We start from the raw sequence: 19,961 nt of genomic DNA on the forward strand, positions 1-19,961 counted from the left end.
GGCTTCGCTCACTGAGTGGAAGGGAACAATTTGTGGCTCTCATGAGGCAACGGTACTAATGACCCAATTCTATGATAGATTTGCCCCCATATTTTAAATGTCAGCATAAAGCCAGACTCCTCAGTAGCAGCCGTGGTGCCAAACGATGTCATCTGAAAACACAAATTGTATTTTCTAATGTTCCGTAGAAAATGAGTTGAATGTGGATTTGCGCCAGAAATAAGAGACAACAACGGTTCATTCAGGTGGATGGCTTAAAGGTGTTCATGTCACCTTGCCGTCTGAACACCACATCCCACGTGATTCAAATTTAAACTTTTGCGCTTCGCAGTACTCGCACACGATGTCCATTTCTCCTATTGTAACTTTTGGATGTACAGTGGTGTGAAAAACTATTTGCCCCCTTCCTGATTTCTTATTCTTTTGCATGTTTGTCACACAAAATGTTTCTGATTGAGACGAGCCCTAATGTTCTTTTTGCTTAACAGTGGTTTGCGTCTTGGAAATCTGCCATGTAGGCCGTTTTTGCCCAGTCTCTTTCTTATGGTGGAGTCGTGAACACTGACCTTAATTGAGGCAAGTGAGGCCTGCAGTTCTTTAGACGTTGTCCTGGGGTCTTTTGTGACCTCTCGGATGAGTCGTCTCTGCGCTCTTGGGGTAATTTTGGTTGGCCGGCCTGCCGCTCCTGGGAAGGTTCACCACTGTTCCATGTTTTTGCCATTTGTGGATAATGGCTCTCACTGTGGTTCGCTGGAGTCCCAAAGCTTTAGAAATGGCTTTATAACCTTTACCAGACTGATAGATCTCAATGACTTCTCTTCTCATTTGTTCCTGAATTTCTTTGGATCTTGGCATGATGTCTAGCTTTTGAGGTGCTTTTGGTCTACTTCTCTGTGTCAGGCAGCTCCTATTTAAGTGATTTCTTGATTGAAACAGGTGTGGCAGTAATCAGGAAATTGAACTCAGCTGTGATACACCACAGTTAGGTGATTTTTGAACAAGGGGGCAATTACTTTTTCACACAGGGCCATGTAGGTTTGGATTTTTTTTCTCCCTAAATAATCAAAACCATCATTTAAAAACTGCATTTTGTGTTTACTTGTGTTATATTTGACTAATGGTTAAATGTGTTTGATGATCAGAAACATTTTGTGTGACAAACATGCAAAAGAATAAGAAATCAGGAAGGGGGCAAATACTTTTTCACACCACTGTAGTCAATAAGCTTTTTCAATGTTATAATTGAATCCCTCCATATACAGACCCTGACGCCTGTGTGACGTGGTAGCCCGTGAAGACTGCATCCGTCAAAAGCGATTCTGTTCAGCACGTTGTTCAGGTGTTTGTGAGGCCGTCAATTGTGATTGTCGTATACGTTGATCAGCGAGCCTCCTCTCTCGATCTGCTTCTGTCTTACATTCTCAGTGTAACCTGACTCTTGTGGTCTTACGTAATTTCCATTTCAAACGCGAAAAGAATTTTATATACAGTCGACCCTTGATATACGACCGGCCTGACATGCGAACAACTTGACTTACGACCAAAATTTTTGTTTTGGATTTACGACCAACATCTTGCGTTACAACCGAATGCCGTCACGTGTACCCGCTTGTGCGATTGTAAACAAACAGCCGAGAGCGTTCGTAAGCGTCAGTCGGAGCCCAGATACATGTGTTTGTGGACATAATTTCAGTCAGTGCAGTGATTTATCTATATATATATATATCTATATATATCTATCTATCTATCTATATCTATATATCTATCTATATCTATATCTATATATCTATATATCTATATCTATATATCTATATCTATCTATATCTATATATCTATATCTATATCTATCTATATCTATCTATCTATCTATCTATCTATCTATCTATCTATCTATCTATCTATCTATCTATCTATCTATCTATCTATATATATATATATATATATATATATATATATATATATAATTCACCAAGACCATGGCAAGCAAGACGCATAATTGCCAAGGAAGGAAGAGAAGGTAACGAAGGTAAAGAAAGCGATTGTTAAGGGATGTTAGCTAGCGGGCTGGCGCGGCACATGATGATGTCATCAGGCTGAGTCAGCACCGGCTTACTTTGGAGTGTATTATAACAGCAGTTCACGACACGGCCAGCTTTGAACGGAGTGCTCGACTACTGTCATTATTAATTTGAGAAACAGCGATCACAATCGAAACGAAGAAGGAAATTGTGCGGAAACGAGAGTGGCGTTCGTGTGACCGATCTCGCTAATACGTACAGCATGTCGAAATCCACCATCGTGACGATTTTACAAAGAAAAGATTTGCATATGGAGGCTCCTTCTAAACAATAAGCACCTTCCGTTTCATTCTCCTCCTCCTCCTCCCTTCCTGCAGCCCAAAGATGTCAAATTAAATGGCGAGTACAGTGTGAAATTGATGTTTCTGGTAGGCTGGGCACTTTTTGGTTAGTACATTAGAAAAATTATTGGTGTTTTGGTAAATTATGCGCATTATACAACCCTTTTTTTATTATGAAAAGGTTAAGTAAGTGTTGCTGTGGGAGGTTCGGAGTGCATTATGGGTATTTCCATTACAGTATTTCTTATGGGAAAAATAGTCTTGACTTACAACCAGCCCTCGCGAACGAGTTGAGTTCGTAAGTCAAGGGTCCACCGTATATAGATTAGCAGCCAAACAATAACGAGACACCACATGACCGGCTCACCTGTACCCGTCACACAATATCTGAAAATAAAGAAAGGGGAGGGTCTCGGTAAGGCTGATCTCTCAGGTCATCAAAACGTTTGGACGGTGGTCTTAGAAAGAACAGAAACATCAACAGTTTTGGAAATGATGGGTTTAATTAACAACAAGAATTGGCTTCTCATTAAGAGATTGGTTAGAGTTTTAGTTGGTCATCCGCTGGATCGTTTCACATCTCAGTTCTGTTTGGCTGCCATTTAATGAAGGAACGAATCAATTCAGAGGACTGAATACTTAAAAACAGGGCTTTTAAAATGAAGGGAAAAGGAGTTAATTAGCAGTGAAAACTGATTAAGGGTTAGAATGAAAACCTGCAGCCCACCAGGACCGGAGTTGGACAGCAATGGCACCATCAGCCTGCAGCTTCATGTGTGGAACAGACAGTAATAATCAATCAGAGGATCGGAGAGGCCTGGTGGAGGAGATGAGCAAGACAGGCGGGGAGCAGACCTTTGAACACACACACAGGGAACCAAAACAGAGAAGCGAACAAACCTATCAGAAAAGCCTGCTCCATCAGCGGGTGAGCCCTGGACAAACTGGAAAGCTGTTGTGGAAAGAGAGGATGATGGAAAAATGGGGAGCCATCAGAGGAAAACAAACAAACAAAAAAAATACCCTCCAGAAGGCGATCTCTTGGAGCAATTTTAGATAAAACGGGATGCCAAGAAGGACCTCTGGGGGTCTTTTGTGAGCACTGCTATCAAGCAATTTAATAAATACTTGGGGAGGCAGCATTAAGTTTATTTTGAAATATCTACGCAATAAGCATCTACAGAATTGACTGACTGGCTGTATTATTGGTTTATGTCTGCCCATATTGGGTTTTATTTTTGTTTCTGCTTCTGAATCTAAAATTTCCCCCTGGGAATTAATAAAGTTTTAGATTAAAAACGTAACGGTACCAGCTTTTTCAGTATCGCCAGTACCAAGTAAGTCAGTATTGCACATATGTGCCCGCAAACAGACAACTTACACCAGAAGGCACCATAATACATGAGAAAAAGGGAGTGAAAACCGCATATAAGAAACGGCTCCCCGTAGTAAGGATACAGCGCCGCACCGACACACCTCCAAAGAAAAACTGCAGAGGTCACGTCTGGAAATGCTAGCGTGTTGACGTGCGACATTCAGTGCACGAGTGCAGGAATCGCACCTTGTTAAGACAAAAACAAAGCAAAGCACACACACCAAGGCTCGAGGTATGGCCACTGTTGGTTTTTTTGTTAGCTCATTAGGGAATGAATTTGAGAGAGCAAAATAATATTACCAGTCAAATGATGTGTAACCATTTAAATCGTATTGTCAAGCATTTATAAGAAGGAGATGAAAAAAAATAAGAGATTAATCGTCCTACACAGTCCCAATAAATGGACAGATGCCTCGCATTCATTCTCCGATTGTAAAGAGCACTTTGAAAGCAGTCCAGCACTCCAGGCCTCGATCCATTTTCCCAACTGGTGTATTCTGTTCACGCCCGTGCTGGGCTGGGACTTATCTGTGTCCACAGTTATGCATATAGGAGTGTGGGACGACTGCTGGTCCGAGCCCTCACCCCCTCAGTGCTGCCACCGCCGCCAATGCTGATGACATTGTGATCTGTAGTGAGAGAGTAGGGCGCAGGTTGAGGAGACCCTGGAGAGGTGGAGATATGAGGAGGAGAGGAATGAAGGTCAGTAGGACCACCAGGACAGAATACATGTGTGAGAATGAGAGAGAGGTCAGTGGAATGGTGAGGATGAGGGAGTAGAGTTGGTGAAGGTGGAGGAGTTTAAATACTTGGAGTCAACAGTACAGAGTAATGGGGATTGTGGAAGAGACATGAAGAAGAGAGTGCAGGCAGGGTGGAGTGGGTGGAGAAGAGTGTCAGGAGTGATTGGTGACAGACGGGTATCAGCGAGAGTGAAAGGGAAGGTCTACAGGACGGTAGTGAGACCAGTTATGTTATATGGGCAGAAGACGGTGGCACAGGAGACAGAGCTGGAGATGGCAGAGTTAATGATGTTAAGATTTGCATTGGGGGTAACGAGGATGGACAGGATTAGAAATGAGGACATTAGAGGGTCAGCTCAGGTGGGATGGTTGGGAGACAAAGTCAGAGAGGCGAGATTGGGTTGGTTTGGACAAGTGCAGAGGAGAGATGAGGGGTATCGTTTCCTCTGGGGTCGCTAGCTCCCTAGATGGAATAAGTTCTTTTGTAATTAAGGCACTTTAAGTAACCCAAAACTATATAGATATAATGTAAAAAGGCGATATCCCTCCCATAGTGATACGGTGGGTTAAAAAAGAGAAAATAACTTGGCTCTCTAGAATGACGATTTACACAGCATAACAGGCGAAGGAAGCCATGACAACACTTTGTGTGTAGTTTGTCATTTTTGGTCGCTGCGCTGAAAGGATTTTCAGGACGGATGACATTATCACTCATCCATCCATCGGCTGGCCTTTACTTAGGTTCCAAACAAGGGAAGGAGAGGATTCCATTTCATCTCTTACATACAGAAATAGTAGACGTTGCCCATTTTCGTAGTTGTACCTTTCTCTCTTCAAATGCTTGCCTAGTAGTTCTAAATGCAGAGAGCCCCTGTGTGCTAACTTTGGCCTGTACATGCGGGTGGATTTATAAAATCATTTTTGTACAGAGACATTAAACTTATATTCTTATTACAGGTATATTGACAGAAGGGTACTAAGGATAGTGCTGCCAGGGAAGAGGAAAAGAGGAAGGCCTAAGAGAAAGTTTATGGATGTGGTGAGAGAGGACATGCAGGTGATGGGAGTGACAGAACAAGATGAGGAGGACAGGAAGATATGGAAGATGATGATCCGCTGTGGCAACCCCTAATGAGAGCAGCCGAAAAAGAAGAAGAAGAAGAAGTTAATATGGAGGTGGTCCACTCCTACAAGCACTTGGGGGTCTGCATAAATGTTTACGTTTTCCTCACTTTAAGTTCCCAATAAAAGAAGACGTATTATGTCCAAATCTTATTGAAGAATTTCATCCCGAAGGGTTATCAACAGCAGAAATGAATATACGGGCAATCCTAACACCGAGAAAGGATGAAGTCAAATAATTGTGAAAACACATGACTTTAACGTGGCCTTTTTATAACTTCACTTTTAGGGCTGGGCAAAAAATCGATTTCATTGATTTATCGATTTTGTAGTTTAAAGCGATTATTTTGCAAACTCGAGTTTTTTGCCACAATAGTTTTTTCGGACTTTTCCGCGTTTCATCCTTGTTGGTTACCGTAGCGCGATATGAGCCAGCCACTGCCCCGCCTAACACAGTCAAAACAACATGGCAGCGTGTAGCAGAGAACTACTTCCAAAGAAAGGCACAGGTAATTCCGTAATTTGGAACTGGTTTGGTTTTGATGCAGCAGACGAAACACAGAAGAAGCCTTGCTGCAAAATATGTTTCAAGGCTGTTGCTACTGGAAGCAGCAGTACAACAAATCTTTTCCAGCACCTGAGGAATAAACATCCCGAAGAATGGGAGAAGTGCAGCCGACTCCGTAGCGAAAACGGCTCCTCTAGCACACCTGCTAAAAAGCAAACTACACTTCCAGAGAGCTTCACAAACTGTGTACCTTATGATAAGAACGGAGCGCGATGGAAAGCGATTACAGAGGCGATCACGTTTTATATTGCCACAGACATGCTGCCAAGTTATTCTGTCGAAAAGTGAGGCTTTAATCACATGCTGAAAGTATTAGATGCGAGGTACGTTCTCCCCAGTCGCAAGTATTTCGCCGATGTAGTGCTGCCTCACATGTACAATACAACTCGGGAAAAGATCCGCAGTGAGCTGGAGGAGATGCAGTTTTACTCAGCCACAACGGACCTGAGGTCCAGCCGGACGATGCGGCCATATCTGAGTCTGACGGTTCACTACATCAACACTAGTTGGACTCTGCGCAGCATCTGCCTTCAGACAGCGTATTTCCCCGACAACCACACTGGTGACATAATTGCCCATGGCTTAAAAGACTCTCTCCGCTCCTGGGGACTTTCGGAGGAACGACTCGTCTGCATGACAACTGATAGTGGCACCAACATCATAAAAGCCCTTAAGGACAACAACTGGCCCAGCTTGCAGTGTTTTGGCCACAGACTCCACAGCGCAATAGGTAAGAGTTGGTGTAAGAATAAATAGGTGCACATACTTGCACATTGTAAAGTACTGTTTGCTTATAATTTAATAGCCAGAACATGGTATATATTTCAACTGGTTTACACACATAGACTGGGTTACATAAATAAACCTGACTTTTCCTTAATCTGCATTCATTATACATTATGTATTAAACTGTGTTACAGCTATTAAAATTGTGATAAAAGTACAAAACAATTTTGAAAACTCACATAATCAAATATATAGTTTAAGCTTGGAGTGACAAAAAATATACTAAATATCTTTTCACATTTATGACAGAGAATGGTGTGAAGGATCCAAGGATCGATCGGGCCATAGGGGTCTGCAAAAAAGCTGTATCGGCCTTCTCCTACAGCTGGAAAAAAAGGCGAGACATGACAGAGGTGCAGGCTGAGCATGGACTTCCAAAGCATCTTTTGATCTCAGAATCCCCAACACGTTGGGGGTCTCGTCAAAAGTTGATTGAGCGCTTTCTTGAGCAAGAGAAGGCAATAACTCGTGTCCTGGGTGCGGACAAGAAAACGCGTCACCTTGTTCCCACGTGGCAAGATTTGGAAGTATTAGAAGCCACCAACAAAGCAGTAAAACCTCTCCAGGACTTCACTGATGCACTGTCAGGGGAATCATATGTCAGTGTGTCATGCATCAAACCAGTGCTGCATTGGTTTAAAACAAGTCTCCTCCTGCCAGAGGAGGAAGATTTGGAGCTAACAAAAACGATCAAAGCTAACTTCATGCGTTACCTCGAAAGTAAATACTGTGATTTGGGGAAAGAGGAACTTTTGGACATGGCCACACTTTTAGACCTGAGGTTCCGTACAACCTACATTGATGCAAGCAAACTGGAAGTTGTCAAAAAAAAGAGCGGTGTCTGAGATCTCTGCTCTCTGCAACTCTACCACAGAGGAAGCTGGTCCCTCAGCTGTTCAAGAGAACACCCCACCAAAAAAGAAAATGACTCTGGGTGCCTTCTTTAAAAACAGTGCACCATCCAGCACGCCACACCCACAATCTGAGAAAACAAAAATTGAGACTGAGCTTGCAACGTATTTCCTTATTCCAGACATAGAGCCAGACACAGATCCTCTTGAATGGTGGAAGCTGCATCAGCCCAACTTTCCAAGGCTAAGCTTACTGGCTAAAAATATCTTTCTATTCCAGCCACTAGTGCCCCCTCAGAGAGGGTATTTAGTGTGGGTGGGGGAATAGTTACCTGCAACCGGGCCTGCCTTAAGCCAGAGGTTGTGGACAGGCTCATCTTTCTTGCAAAAAAATGTTTAGAATGAGCATGCACAATGTTTCAGAGATCTAACAAGCACATGTTTTGTTGTTATAGATAAAAGGTTACATTTGTTCATTCTTTGAGCAGGCTATATGTCTGCCACAGGCATGTTTCATTTTTTATATTCACACTATACGGAGAAGAGTTTATTTTTTTTAATTGTAATGTTATATGTTACAACATTTGTAATTATCTGATTTCTTGAACAGAAAATTTAAGCTACTGTGAAGCTGTTGCACTTTTGCTTAAACCTGGGTTAAAGCTTGAAATTGTTGAATGACAGAGCCTCATTTACTTTTTGTTTTGGGATTCTACGCATTTTAACTCTTGAGGACAATCATAGCAATAAAGTTGCACTTTTGACACTATATCTGATGTCTGCAGCCGTTTTTTAAGTGCATTGGAAAAAAAAAAAATCGAATCGAAACTCAAATTTTTCTTTAAAAATCGAAGATTTTTTTTTAGGCAAAATCGCCCAGCCCTATTCACTTTAACTTAATCCTGATACTCTGTATGTTCAATTCTTCATAATAACTATTCACAGTGGCTCCAAAATCTGTACTGACCCCAACTCTCTCTTCTGTTTCTTTTTCCGGCCTGCGCCACCACCACCTACTGAAAGCATCCTGATGCACCAACATTGATGGACTGAAAGCCAGAAGTCTACGTGACCATCATCATCAGGTCCTTCCATGAAAACTCTAAATCCAAAGAGGACTGTTTGACTTATGTTAGGTAGATTGCCCAGAGGGGACTGGGTGGTCTCTTGGTCTGGAACCCCTACAGATTTTATTTTTTTCTCCAGCCTTTGGAGTTTTTTTGTTTTTTCTGTCCACCCTGGCCATCGGACCTTACTTATTCTGTGTTAATTAATGTTGACTTATGTTTATTTTTTTATTGTGTCTTCTATTTTTCTATTCATTTTGTAAAGCACTTTGAGCTACATTTTTTTTTTGTATGACTATGTGCTATATAAATAAATGTTGATTGATTGATTGATTGATTGAATGAACGTGAAAATTGTTGATCGGTTACACAGCAAATTGGTTAAATGTGTATCAGGAGACACTGCTGACACAGTTGGTGGTGATGGTGCAGAAGATGAAAACATCAACTTACAATATCATGAAGAATATCTACAACCGTTAACACCGTCTGGTCTTCCACCGCACGAATTACTGATGAAAGGAGGACGTATCCAAGAAAGGTAATGTAGGACATCTTCAGGGGATAACATGAGACAACAAAGGAGATCTTGATATGCCGTTCACATTCAAAACGGTTTACAGTTTCCTGTTAGAATAACTTTTGCAAAGACAATTAACAAATCACAGGGACAAACATTCAAAAAAAGTTGTTTTATTTAATAGAGAGAAAGAAACGAATTTCAATCACGGGCAGTTATACGTTGCGTTGTCCAAACACGGAATCAAAATTCAATGCGATACTGAAGAAAAGTTAATTCAAAAAATGTTGTTACTGAAGTTTTACAGTAAAGGTGCAAGTCTAATAAGCATTTGCGTTTTAATTTTAAATCCAAGCAGAATGAAATCAATGAATACCTCTAACGCAACATGAAACAATTTTCTTTCGATTTATTATTATGTTTTACTAGGGTTGATTACTCGCTGTAATGTAAAATAGTTAGGCCTATTATGTATATGTAACAAGTGCCATGAAAATATCAGTCAGTTTAAATTGTCCATCCGCATCCCCATACGCGAGTGGCAGAGCCGTGAAGTGACTAATGTGTAGCGCCCGCCCGGGGGATGGCAAGTGAAGCGAGCAGGGGGCAGGGCAGAGCCCCCTAGTGAATTGTATAGAACACTGGGAGCCAGTGCAGCGTGTGCAAAATGAGCGTAATGGGTGCGAGTTAGGAGCCTGGCGGCTGCATTTTGGCTTAACCGAAGACGCGAGAGAGATGACTTACTCAGACCCATATATAAAGAGCACTGCAATAATCAAGTCGCGAGGAAATAAAAGAAGGAACAAGCATCTCCAATTCTGATTTGAAACAGCATTTCTTAGCTTAGAAAGATTTCTTAAAATGAATGAAACACGAGCAGCTGACTGCTCTTCAATATGAAACGAGCGGCAGGGACTGATCAAAAATAACCCCAAGGTTACGTAAACTCGACTTAATAACAGGAGATCATTTTAAGCGAATCTCAGAATAAAGAACAGGAGGAGCAACAATTACAGTTGTGCTTGAAAGTTTGTGGACCCTTTAGAATTTTCTAGATTTCTGCATAAATATGACCTAAAACATCATCACATTTTCACTCAAGTCCTAAAAGTAGATAAAGAGAAACCAGTTAAACAAATGAGACAAAAATATTATACTTGGTCATTTATTTATTGAGGAAAATGATGGAATATTCCATATTTGTGAGTGGCAGACGTATGTGAACCTCACAGATGATCAGTTAGTTTGAAGGTGAAATTCGAGTCAATGGGATGCCAATCAGGTGTGAGTGGGCACCCTGTGTTGTTTAAAGAACAGGATCTATCAAAGTCTGCTCTTCACAACACATGTTTGTAGACGTGTATCATGGCACCAACAAAGGAGATTTCTGAGGACCTCACAAGAGTTGTTGATGCTCATCAGGCTGGAAAAGGTTACCAAACCATCTCTGAAGAGTTTGGACTCCACCAATCCACAGTTAGACAGATTGTGTACAAATGTAGGAAATTCAAGACCACTTTTATCCTCCCCAGGAGTGTTCGACCAACAAAGATCACTCCAAGAGCAAGGCACACGTGTAATAGTCGGTGAAGTCACAAAGGACCCCAGGGTAACTTCTAAGGAACTGAAGGTCTCTCTCATATTGGCTGATGTTCATGTCCATGAGTCCACCATCAGGAGAACACTGAACAACAATGGTGTGCATGGCAGGGTTGCAAGGAGAAAGCCACTGCTCTCCAAAAAAAACATTGCTGCTCGTCTGCAGTTTGCTGAAGATCACATGGACAAACCAGAAGGCTATTGGAAGAACGTTTTGTGGATGGATGAGACCAAAATAGAACTTTATGGTTTAAATGAAAAGCGTTATGTTTGGAGAATGGAAAACACTGCATTCCAGCATAAGAACCTCATCCCATCTGTGAAACATGGTGCTGGTAGTATCATGGGTTGGGCCCGTTGTGCTGCATCTGGGCCAGGACGACTTGCCTTCAATGATGGAACAATGAATTCTGAATGATATCAGAGAATTCTAAAGAAAAATGTCAGGACATCTGTCCATGAACTGAATCTCAAGAGAAGGTGGCTCATGCAGCAAGACAACGACCCTAAGCACACAAGTCGTTCTACCAAAGAATGGTTAAAGAAGAACAAAGTCAATGTTCTGGAATGGCCAAGTCAAAGTCCTGACCTTAATCCAATCAAGATGTTGTGGAAGGACCTGAAGAGAGCAGTTCATGTGAGGAAACCCACCAACATCCCAGAGATGAAGCTGTTCTGTACGGAGGAATGGGCTGAAATTTCTCCAAGCCGGTGTGCAGGAATGAGCAGAAGTTACCGGAAACGTTTAGTTGCAGTTATTGGGGGGTCACAGCAGATACTGAAAGCAAAGGGTCACATACGTCTGCCACTCCCAAATATGTAATACTAGCAAAATACCCGCGCTTCGCAGCGGCGAAGTACTGCCTTCAAATTTTTATTAAGAAGAAAATGAAACCTTTTTAAACTGAGGGAAAATATCCCAATAATTATTTGTTAAGGATCTCTTTGTATACCACATTGTGAGTTCGCCCTCCAGTTGTAACATGACCAAGCTGTGTGCTGAGCTTACTCTTGAGCATGTAACGTACAGTCGGCCATGTGAACAGTAATCTTGTCTCAAATCTCACAGCTTGGATTGCTGCTGTCATAATCGGTTTGAGTTTCATGGTTTGTTTCAATGACGACAGTATTTGTAGGACTTGTTGTGTTGAAGTGACATTCGCCATCTGTCAAGCGTTGTAAGCACACAACCGGTTTCATCGATAAAATCACATCCAGCTTTTGAGAGTTTAAACATTCATAAACATCAAAGTGTCCACTACTCAAATCGTCACCTGTCAATCTAAGATGTTTAAGAGGCATTGGCGGTTGTCCAAAGGTGTAAAATATTTGGCCATTTCGGTACACTTGAAAGCGACAACCGAACAATTCAGCGGCAGCCATCAACTCACATGCAGATCCATAGGTGAAGGTCTTAAGCATTTCACTCTTCTAGTGCTCCTGTGTAGTCTAATTATCTCCTGTACCGTCATCAGTCCACACCTTGAACCTGTCCCAGTCATTCAATACATAAGACACAATGGATATCAAGAGTGAGCCTGATATGGCCGTGCAATATGTAACACAGAGAATGGAAAAGGTAGGTGCCATCTCCGGGCATGGAAACCACTCAGTAAGTGACAGTTCTTTGATCGATGGTGATCACCTCGATAGACATGTTAATGGGGGTACGGCTGGAACGATAAAGGAAATGAGTACCTGAACAATGTAAAGTAAGTCTAAAATACCTACACAATAACTATAATCGTAATAAACGAACAATAAAACAGCGGAGAAGCCGTGGATTAAATAAAAAGGCTGTAGTTATCAGCAGGGAGACGTGAATCCCGTGGCGTAGCAAGGAAGGGAATGTAGAGACCGGAGCGACGGACGGCCTTATATAGGCAGGCAGCCAGCCAACAACGTGGGAGGCGTTGGGATGGGGGACCCAACGCCGCCTCACACGGTGACCGAGCTGCAGGCTATGGACGTATATATGTACTTAAGTAGGATTCAGTTAGCGTTGGGAACCCGCGTACCAAATTTCTTGAAGATGGGCCCATAGGTAACAAAGACCGTTGGAAAGTTCAATATGGTGGCCAACAGTGGCGTCATACCACCGAAATACGTACATACATCGGTTTTGGTTAGCGCAGGGAAGCGGCCTACAAAATTTCATGAAGATGGGACCATAAATAAGAAAGTTCAACACGGCGGACGTTGTCGACCATTAATGCGTAGAATTTCGAAATGAAACCTGCCCAACTTTTGTAAGTAAGCTGTAAGGAATGAGCCTGCCAAAGTTCAGCCTTCTACCTACACGGGAAGTTGGAGAATTAGTGACGAGTGAGTGAGTGAGTCAGTGAGGGCTTTGCCTTTTATTAGTATAGATTCGATCATTTTCCTCAATAAATCAATGATCAAGTATAATATTTTTGTCTCATTTGTTTAACTGGTTTCTCTTTATCTACTTTTAGGACTTGAGTGAAAATGTGATGATGTTTTAGGTCATATTTATGCAGAAATCTAGAAACTTCTAAAGAGTTCATAAACTTTCAAGCACCACTGTAGTACCTCAGTCTTTCCCGAGTTCAACTGCAGGTAATTACTACAGTAGCACGGAGGCCTTTCAGCCAACACATTATTTAGCAGAAGTGTGTCAAGAAATGCGATGGGGGGCTCCTTTACACCAACGACAATACGCCTGTAGAGTACCTCACTGGGGCTGGGACGGCCAATATATGGATATGTATTCATTTATTTATTTATGTACCTATTTAAGTATTTATTTATTTATTTATTTAAAGAGCTTCTATAAAAAGCACAATTTCCCACAGGAGACAAAAAAAGTTCTACCTATCTGCTGTGAAGCAAAAACTTGCCTTGAAAATATGCCAGACTTGTCCTTTAAAACTTTCTCCTAAAGGCCAATTTATACATCTGCATTGAGCCTACGACACAGATATGCCAAAGTACTCGTCGCCTACAGCGAGATCTGCGGCACAGCCCGATGTACACATACTCAAAAATGGGCCGACGCGTGGCATTGACACAAACCCAACGCAGATCGTTACGACTCCGATCGTCCACCTTGCTGACTACATATTTCCTGAAATACATTTTTGTTGATCTCCAGTTTGGAAGTCGGCGAACATATCGAAAAGTGACAAAACCTGAAGGACAAAGATGTTCACCGATGGAAAGAAATGTGTAGCAAGAGGAACAGAAATTCTGGAGGGGAAAGCCTGCCTGCACTTTAACAGATCATTCAGATTTCTAAGTTGCTAACCATACAACACCTCTAGCCTGGTCAAGGCGGCTCACCAGCGCCTATTCTTCTTGAGAACACTTAAGAACCACCAGCTATCCTCAACTACTCTGGTGAACTTCTATCGCTGCACAATAGAAAGCATCCTAACCAACTGCGTCACACTTTGGTACGGAAGCTGCTCTGTTGCCGAGCGTAAGGCACTGCAAGCGGGTGGTGAAAGCTGCCCAGCATATTATAGGGACTCCACTTCTTGCCATTGAGGACATTCAAAAGAAACACTGTGAGCGTCGAGCACGCAGTATTCTTGAGGATTACTCTCACCCCGCCGACAAACTGTTTTCTCTCCTGCCTTCTGGTAGGCGCTTCAGGTATCTCAGGTCAAGAACCAGCAGACTGAGGAACAGCTTCTTTCCTAGAGCCGTCTCCTTATTGAACTCTGCCCTCCACTGACACCTCACACACCCCTTTACTCTTCCCATTACCACTACACTCTTTAATATGGACTGCGCTACAATGTACATACCTGTTTGAAAATACAAATATCCACGCAGAATACATTTGTACACTTCTGATTATCCCTTTTAGGTGTACTTAGAACTTATACCTTTATCCTGCACTTTCTGCAGATTGCACTTCTGGTTAGACCTAAACTGAATTTCGTTGCCTTGTACTTGAACATGTGTAATGACAATAAAGTTGAATCTAATGTAGTTGCAGGATGACGTCAATAAAAGTAAAACGTGAAAGAAATAACAATAATTCTTTACATTTACATAACAATTGTCTCACTAATCAAATTGCTTTAAACAGTGAAAGGGGAGCCACTTCCACCTCCACTAATGTGCAGCATCCACCTGGATGATGTGATGGCAGCCATTTTTGCACCAGTATGCTCACCACACATGAACTGTTAGGTGGTGAAGGGGTGAGAGAGACAGTTAGCCAATTAGAGACAGGGGATGATTAGGAGGCCCAAAATCATTTTGGTGCCACTTTGTTATAAATACATCTTTTTTATATAAAGATTCTTCATTGCATTCATTCTTCATACTAGCCAGGGTTTGACGGGACATCCCCCCTCTCATAGCTGGCTGAGGTGTTGGACAATTTAACCAGGACATTGGAATACACCCTACTGTTTTCAAAAGACACCCAGAGATCTTTAACAACCACAGAGAGCGAGGACTTCAGCTTTACATCTTATCCAAAGGACTGTGACATTTTTACACCACGGTGTCCCCAGTCACTGCACTGGAGTATTGGGATCCACACACAGACCACAGGGTAAGCGCCCCCTGCAGGCCTCACCAATACCTCATACAGCAACAACCCAAGCTTTTCCCAGATGGTCTCCCATCCAAGTACTGGCCAGACCTGATCATGCTTAGCGTCAGGTGGATGACCGGTTGTGAAGTTCATGCAGTATGAAATGCTTTTCAAGACTACGTAATCAGAATTAGAGAAACATCATGATTATCTGACAAAGAATAGTGAAACAATAATGGATAAAATAAATAAATAAAACAAGACGATTTGTTAAAATATTTACAGTCTTAAGGACTTTCAGCCCCTGGTAGTTTTTCACAGGTCATTGACTTTGTATGACAATTGGAACTGCAGTTATGTAAGGATGTCAGGTGTCCACGCTTATCTTATTGGGTCAGTTAGTGTCCCATCTACAGAGTACAGTGAACTTCTTACTTCTGCTAAACAAAGAGCAGCACAGCGCATCGCAACAAGGGGACCGAGGTTCACGTCCCTACAAGGAGTTTCCATGATCTCCCACAGTCCAAAGATGTGCACATTCGGTGGGCTGGTATTGCTCAAATTGGCCCTAGTGTGTGTGTGTGTGTTCACCTTGAGATAGACTGGCAGCCTAGCCAGGTATTATTCGTGCCTTGTGCCCAGTGAATGCTGGGATAGGCTCCAGCTGCCCCACGATCCTGCCCTAGGTAGGCACATTACCAAGACGGATTGTGCCAAACAACACACAACATGTTGGCGCTCTGTAAAGCTGCAACCTCAGGGCCGGAGAGAGATCTACCCAAGGCAGCTCCACGTGCAGCTCTGTGACCTGGCATTGAGAATACTTACATTTTACATACACTGATTTAAATGGCATAATGCTCCCGTCCGTTACAAGTGGGCTATTTCTAAGAATATTTAAGGCTATAAATTCCAACCACTATCTGCCAACCCTGGTACCGACTGCTCTGGTTTTATTCTGCTACTGAATGATCTTCCAGTCTATCACCACCACCACCACGTTATGCTGGGCTGTTGGCACACTAACTCCATTTATGACCTAACAATTATTTTTCTATTTCACATGACATTAGAATGTCTACTGGGTTTTCACGTCCCCCACTACTGTAAGTGACAGGCGGATTTACTTACACAAGAGAAACTGGCCGAAAGTGACTGCATGACAAGAGAGGGGCAGCAGTCGGGATGTTTGACCAAATGTCAGTCCAGAGGACTCCCCGACAGCTCTTGCCAATGCAGAAGCTTTAATGGCAGACGACTGCCTGATGGGTGACCGGTGCCCTCGGCGGCTGCACTCTCCCCATTCTGACGGCGCTTGAATCCCGGACCACCGACTCGCGTGTCAGCACTAGTTGACAGACTGAAAGCAAAAGCAGACACCGATGGACACACCGAACGGCTCTGATGGGGACACGAACATCGCCCTCACAGTCACGGAGAGAGCGGGAGCTCGGCCATTCTGGGCTCAGACCTGTCACTGGTTTCCAGATGGACTCCTCTTAAGACTCGGCTTTTCAAGCTCCCGGAGGTGCGCACGCCTCGTACTCGACATGCACCGACCGTCTTTACGGACCCACATGCTCCGGTGTTAAGACATGAACGTTCACTCTGTCTTCCAGGTCACAGGTGGTCCCTTTCCAGACACGCTCGACTCTCACAGACACTTTGGACTGCAGCGCACGCCTTGCTCGCTGTCCTTCTCTCACAAGTTTGCGGCGTAACAAACACGCAACAAGACTCACCTGGCCTCGGATAACAGGGTCCGGTAGGATCTCGATGCCGTATTTCATCTCATTTAGCTCCTCTAAGTTCAGCAGCGCGACAGCCGACAAGAAGAAGAAGGTGATAAAAGTCCAAAAGCTCCACAGCTCCGTTCCCCGCGACATGGCGGCAGCCATCTTCCGCGCTCACCCCTCAGTCTCCGTGTTTCACGTGCCACCTACGCGCCCCTCATTGGCTGGAACTCACGCTAGTCGTAGTTGTCCCGCTTTCATTGGTGCACTGCTGCATAAAGCTCCGCCCTCCACAGCTTCCTCTATTTATTTTGTTTTGCCTTTCAAGCCCGGGGATAGATTGGCAGACGAAAGACCAACAGAAAGACGAGATCTGTCGAGAATGCGCGGTGTCATCGAGGAGTCTGGGCAAAACATATACCCGGCAGCCAATGACCGCTTCCGTGAGATGCAGGATGAAGGGATCAGTGACATTTGATTGGTAGGCACTGTTTAATCAGGGGTGGAACACTTTTTTAATAGCAAGTTTATTCTTTACCAGCTCGTAACGGATTAAAATTTAAGTAACGAATGTCCTAAGTGTTAACATTCTCAGTGCACCATCTATTGGAATGTATTATTTAACGCATGCAGGGATAAATGCATTGCATTTTCCATTCCAGTGATGGGCCATCTGTTGGAATGGCGATGCATTTTATTACTACAAATGTTTGCAACATCTATCAGAATGACAAATGTTATACATATTTTTTTGTTATTTGCCATTTGGTATTGCACTCATAAAAGCTGTGTTGATGTTTCTGATAGATAAATATGTTTTAGAATTAGAATTAGAATTAGAACAATCTAGACGAGAACAGGCCATTCAGCCCAACAAAGCTCGCCAGTCCTATCCACTTGCTTCCTCCAAGAAAACATCAAGTCGAGTTTTGAAAGTCCCTAACGTCTTACTGTCTACCACAATACTTGGTAGCTTATTCCAAGTGTCTATCGTTCTTTGTGTAAAGAAAAACTTCCTAATGTTTGTGCGTAATTTACCCTTAACAAGTTTCCCTTAATTTAATTCCCTTAATTTACCCTTAACAAGTTAAATAGATAATATACAAATATTAAATATATAATACACTATATAATAGAAAGTGATAGATGGATGAAATGCACTATAATGTTAATGTTTCTGATGTGCCATCTGTTGGAATGACAAATACAAAGCATTTTATTGCTACATATATTTGTGATGCACCATCTGTTGGAATGACAGAGAAACATGACAACTGAGAAGTCAAACAGATTCCAAGACACATAGACACTTAACCTTTTATTATGGTGGATGGTAATAATCAATACAAATGAAAAAGATGAAATATTATAAATAATAGATGTGAAAGGCACTATATAATAGATAGATAGATATGAAAGGCACTACATAATAGATAGTGATAGATGGATGAAATGCACTATATAATAGAAAGATAGATAGATAGATAGATGTGAAAGGCACTATAATGTTAATGTTTCTGATGTACCATCTGTTGGAATGACAGAGAGACATGACAACTGAACAGTCAAACAGATACAAAGACACACAGACACTTAACCTTTTATTAAGGTAGATAGTAATAATCAATACAAATAAAAAAAGATGAAAGATTATAATTAATAGATGTGAAAGGCACTATATAATAGATAGATAGATATGAAAGGCACTATATAATAGATAGTGATAGATGGATGAAATGCACTATATAATAGATAGATAGATAGATAGATAGATGTGAAAGGCACTATAATGTTAATGTTTCTGATGTACCATCTGTTGGAATGACAGAGAGACATGACAACTGAACAGTCAAACAGATACAAAGACACACAGACACTTAACCTTTTATTAAGGTAGATAGTAATAATCAATACAAATAAAAAAAGATGAAAGATTATAATTAATAGATGTGAAAGGCACTATATAATAGATAGATAGATATGAAAGGCACTATATAATAGATAGTGATAGATACCATACCATATTTATTTGTTGAGCGCTTAAAAACACAGCATTACAACTGACCAAAGTGCTGTACAGTTACAACAAGCAGGACTAAAAGCAAAATATTAAAAACAAACATTGAGAGAGAATTAAAACAGAGATACTAAAACAGGTCAGGGGACCAAATAAAATAGAGAAAATAGCAAAAGGCAAGTGGAAAATGAAACAGGTTAAGAATTAAAAGCCAATGTGAAGAAGTGCGTTTTTAGGCGAGATTTGAATGCGGCGACTGAAGCGGCTTGCCTAACCTCTAAGAGCCTGGGTGCACAGACGGAGAAAGCCCTTTCACCACAAGCTTTAAAACGTGCCTTGGGAACGGTTAGGAGCAGCTGATCTGCGGATCTAAGAACACGAGGGGGATTGTGACAATGGAGCAAGACACTCAGATAGGTGGGGGCTAGACCGTTTAATGCCCTATAGGTTAGGAGGAGAATCTTAAAATCGATTCTGAATCTAACCGCAGCCAGTGTAGGGTTTTAAAATCGGTGAAATGTGTTGGATTCTGCTACTTCCAGTTAGAAGCCTTGCAGCCGCATTTTGAGCCAGTTGGAGTCTAGAAAGAGTGGCTTTACTGATACCAAAAAGGCAGGAATTAGAGTAGTCAAGCCGGGACGTAATGAATGCATGGATTACTGAATCCAGGAGGTGGTTAGACAGAATAGAATAGAGATGGAAAAA

General features: G+C 42.2%; 2 protein-coding genes across 2 annotated transcripts in view; one reads left to right on the plus strand and one right to left on the minus strand.

Annotated features, from left to right (window-relative positions):
* os9 (OS9 endoplasmic reticulum lectin) overlaps positions 1-17,541 on the minus strand; it is a 113,823-nt gene extending 96,282 nt beyond the window's left edge. Inside the window, 1 exon segment of the mRNA XM_039749597.1 lies at positions 17,249-17,541. Within this exon segment, the coding sequence (XP_039605531.1) occupies positions 17,249-17,404 (156 nt within the window). The 5' untranslated portion in view covers positions 17,405-17,541.
* Positions 5,730-8,061, plus strand: LOC120524828 (zinc finger BED domain-containing protein 4-like). Its single transcript, XM_039746600.1, has 2 exons — positions 5,730-6,897; positions 7,203-8,061. Exons 1-2 carry the CDS (start codon positions 6,468-6,470, stop codon positions 7,796-7,798), a joined length of 1,026 nt encoding a protein of 341 aa, XP_039602534.1. The 5' UTR covers positions 5,730-6,467; the 3' UTR covers positions 7,799-8,061.
* Positions 17,542-19,961: the final 2,420 nt, after the last annotated feature.

Source organism: Polypterus senegalus, chromosome 3, assembly GCF_016835505.1.
Source record: "Polypterus senegalus isolate Bchr_013 chromosome 3, ASM1683550v1, whole genome shotgun sequence".
In the NCBI taxonomy this organism is placed as follows: Eukaryota; Metazoa; Chordata; class Cladistia; order Polypteriformes; family Polypteridae; genus Polypterus; species Polypterus senegalus.

Excerpts from the sequence above, each read along its gene's own strand:
- LOC120524828 (XM_039746600.1), top strand. The coding sequence starts at position 6,468 with ATGCTGAAAGTATTAGATGCGAGGTACGTTCTCCCCAGTCGCAAGTAT. Across the intron at positions 6,898-7,202 it reads CAGACTCCACAGCGCAATAG|AGAATGGTGTGAAGGATCCA; the intron begins GTAAGAGTTGGT and ends CATTTATGACAG.